Here is a 3,745-nt window from a genome sequence, read left to right on the forward strand (position 1 = left end):
GTGCCTGTGCTGTCCATAGTGTGCCGTCGGTGTTAACACGAAACAAAGAGACCCCTGTGGTGTGTAAAATGGCCAAACCCTGACTGTTGTAAAATAAACTGAGCTATTGTGTTTCCTTTTAAATAGGCGAGTGTGCTGCTGTGCTGGAGGAGCTGGTGTGCTCTGTGTTGTGGCCTAGGGGGAAAGGAATAAAATATTGCTTCTGTTGGTGCCTGGCTGCATCGTCTCGAGGGCCGTGGCGTTCCCAGGGCAGCCAGGCTGGGTGAGGCACCAGCAGCTCCCACGCTGTCCCACTGGGGAGAGAGGGGCAGGGGCAGCGCCCTGGGCAGCACAGACAGGCTTTGTGCGGGCAGAGCCCCCTCCCTGCGCTCTCCCTTCTGCAGCCAGGAGCGTTTCAGCAAGAGCCAGAGTCTGTGTGAAGGGAGCGTGGGCACAGAGACTCCTTGTCCCTTGGTTTTTTGGGAGCTGCTGTGCTGGGCTGCTGCCGCGCCCGATCCGGGGGATGCCGAGCGCTGCCAGGGCGCCGCGACAGCAGTGCCACCACAACGGCCCCACACAGCACCCTCCGGGGCTTGGCCTCGCCCCGTGGCGCCAGAGCTGGGCTGCTGTGGGCTCCAGGTGCCCGCACTCCTTGGCCATGCCAAGGGGAGCCTCCTTTGGGGGCAGCTCCCCCTGGCACTAATCAGCTTGGGCGCGTGACTCCCGCCCGCTGATTGCGAGATTAGAGCAAACTGGATTGCACAGCCCTCCTGGCAGCTGGCCTTGCTGGGGCCGGGGCTGGCAGCTCCCCGGGGAGCACAGCATCCTGGTACCCCACTGCCAGCAGGGATGCACCACGGACATGGCTGTGCCAGGGGCTGCAGGACCCCCGGGATAGCTGGATGCTGGGCTGGGAGGTGCCGACCCGGCTGTGGCACACCCGCAGTGCCAGGCTGGGAGGGCGGGGTGTGCTGCCTGCTTCTCTCTAGCCAAAGGCAGTCTCAGCCTGTATCTCAGCCCGTCCCTCGGGATCGCCGCCCCTGCGGGAGGTGAAGCCCAGTTGGGAAAGTGAGGGAGGGCTGGGACTGGGATACCCACGGCTTGGGGTGCTCAGCCCTCCCCGGCGGCTGGCACAGTGGGTGCTGCCCTGCCCTCCCCTCCCCTCCTTCCCAAAGGCGGGTGGGAGGGAGCCCTGGGCCTCCCCTCGTGACTGCGATAAACATTACACCGAGGCCATTAATGTTTAATGAGGTTTGTCTCCCAATTAATGCGCTTTCCCGTGGGTGCCCCACTCCCAGAGCGAAGCACCACCGAGCAACACGCCGAGGCGATGGGTGACGGTAAGGGCAGGCACCTTCCCAGGGGCACCTCCGTGCGAGGAGCAGGGCTGCTCCCTCCTGTGGGGGGGAAACTCTCACCAAAGACTCGGGGGGACACGTGGGGATGGATGCTCAGAGCTCCACAGCCCTCTGGTGCGTCGGTGCCGGCTGGTGTTTGGCTTCTTGGGGTGATTCCTCCTTCCAGACGGCTCCTGGCAGAGGGATGAGCAGTCAGGTAAGGTGGCTGGAGAGGGGACACGCTGCTGGCAGACAGATGAGCCTGCAGGTGTGGAGGGGCACTGCTGGGATGCTCCCTGGTGTGAGGGGCGAGCCTGCAGGGCTGTCCAGTCCTGCGTGCCAAGGGAGCAGAGCCACGGAGTCCTGCGGGCACTGGAGCCGGGTCCATCTACAGCTTCACCTGGAGACTGAGAACTCCTGTGCATCCCACGAACGCAGCCTGCAAGTGCATCCCACGAATTCACCATGGATGTTAAACTTCCTGGGTTGAAACACAGGAGTTTGGGAAATATTTACTGGCTGGGCTAGACACTGAGGAAGCCACAGCTTGCAGCCTGCATTGCTGGTCTCTCCCACCTCCATGCCATCAGCCCAGCGCCCAGGACCTGGCTCTCACTGGGATTCCTCCTCTTTTCCAGAGCAAGCGCCCGAGCAGGGCCTGGACAGGTTCAGCTACGGTGAGTGTGTGTCCTGGGCAGCCTGGGAGCTGTGGGCAGGGGATGGGCAGCCCCCTCCCTGCACTGTGAGCTCAGCCCCACACCCTGCCTGGGCTGACACCCCTTGGCTCTCGTCCTCCCCAGACTATGACACCATCCGCAACGGGGGGCTGATCTTCGCCGTTGTGGCTTTTTTGATCGGGCTCCTCATCATCCTCAGTAAGTGCCTGGGTGGGCTGGACACCCCCTCAGCTCTGTTCCCTGCACGTGCCCCCCTGCTCCTCTCACCTCCCTCCTCTGGCTGGGTGTGGGGCTGGGGGCCACCAACCCTGCCCCTCAGCAGCAGGGGTGGGCACAGCTGGCCCCCAGGGCTGCCTGGGAACTTTCCATCCAGGCACGCTCCCAACACAGAGCGAGTTGGGAAGGAGACCACGTAAATATTTAGTGTTTCCCTGCCAGCACCGAGGCTTCAGAGGGAAGGTCACTCATTAAAAATAGCAGAGAAAACTCTGACATTGCCAGAGCGAGAAAGCACCGTTCCCAGAGCCCTTGGATCTCGGCAGCCCCCAGAGTGACCCAGTGCTGGGTGTGCAGGGCACCCTGTGACCCTGCCTGGGTGTTCTGCCACTACTCCGTGGGGCTGGGGTGGCTGCAGCATTGGGGCCGGTGCGGGGACAGTGCCCAGTAATTTTAGGGGGGAAAATAGGAAAACCAACGACATTTGCAATTGTGGGACGGCTTAGACAGACAGACTTTGTGACTGGGCAGTGCCAGGGCTTGCAGGGGTGGGATGGGGCAGGGGAGGCTCAGCCCCAGGGACCTCAGTCGCTCCTCTTGCCCCCAGGCCAGCGGTTCCACTGCGGAGGGAAGAAGAAGCCGAGGTGGGTGTTGCGTGGTTTTCAGGCAGCCTCATCCCTCCTCACTGTCCCAGTCCTGACAGGGGGGTCTTGGCTTGTGTTCCCCCGTCTCCCAGCATTGCCCGGTGTAACACATCTCCCTTTGCTTTGTGCTCCACAGGCAAGGGAACCAGGAGACCCTGTAGGTGCAGGTAGGCTGCAGGAGGAGGCTCCAGCTGGCAGCCAGGCTCCTTGTGCAGGGAGGGATGTTTCGGGGTGCCTGTTCTTCAGGGAAGTACCTACCGGGGGTTTATCTTGGGGGGAGAGGGGCTGGGACACGCTGGCCATGTAACTCTCCCTCTCTCTGGTTTCAGAGCTGCTGTGCCACCATGGAAGCAGAGCTGCGTCCAAATCCTTGCCAAAGGCCACCCCTTCCCCCGCTCCAGTGGATCCATTACCCTGCAAGGCCAAAATGCAAATTACCCTCGTGCTTCTTCTCCCTCCCTTAGACCCAGCGAGAGTTTCTTGTCTAATAAAGTTCGAGCTCAGAGAGTTTAAACTCCGTACCCAAAGGCGTTTGAGTCGCCCACTCTCCTGGCCCAGCGCCAAAAAAACTTTTGTGCCCTGCAGGCATCTTCCACCCCAGACCCAGGAAAGGTTACTGCCGGCCCCCCTCCGGCACGGAACAGCCGGCTGGCTCCACCCTGGCTTTGCTCCGGATGTTTCTTTTCCCACCGGCAGATTCCTGGGTCCTGCGGCACATGCCCTTCCCGTGGGATGCTCGGGCAGCGGCTGGCAGCAGCGGGCACGTGTGGGGCTCTTTGTGTGCTTGTGTCCGGCTGGGATGGAGTTAATTCCCCCCATTTCAGCCCTCGTGGTGCTGGGCTGTGTGTTGGGAGCTGGGAAGGTGTTGGTAACACACCAGTTTTGACTCCTG

General features: G+C 62.0%; 1 protein-coding gene across 1 annotated transcript; it reads left to right on the plus strand.

The window, feature by feature from the left end:
- The first annotated feature begins 1,216 nt into the window (after positions 1-1,216).
- FXYD2 (FXYD domain containing ion transport regulator 2) lies at positions 1,217-3,380 on the plus strand. The gene is made up of 6 exons (XM_027881333.1): positions 1,217-1,319; positions 1,955-1,993; positions 2,117-2,191; positions 2,817-2,853; positions 2,990-3,020; positions 3,183-3,380. Exons 1-5 carry the CDS (start codon positions 1,226-1,228, stop codon positions 3,012-3,014), a joined length of 270 nt encoding a protein of 89 aa, XP_027737134.1. The 5' UTR covers positions 1,217-1,225; the 3' UTR covers positions 3,015-3,020; positions 3,183-3,380.
- Positions 3,381-3,745: the final 365 nt, after the last annotated feature.

The sequence above is a fragment of the Empidonax traillii genome, unplaced genomic scaffold (assembly GCF_003031625.1).
Source record: "Empidonax traillii isolate 1590-97213 ecotype Southwest subspecies unplaced genomic scaffold, ASM303162v1 scaffold87:size1256882, whole genome shotgun sequence".
Lineage (NCBI taxonomy): Eukaryota > Metazoa > Chordata > Aves > Passeriformes > Tyrannidae > Empidonax > Empidonax traillii.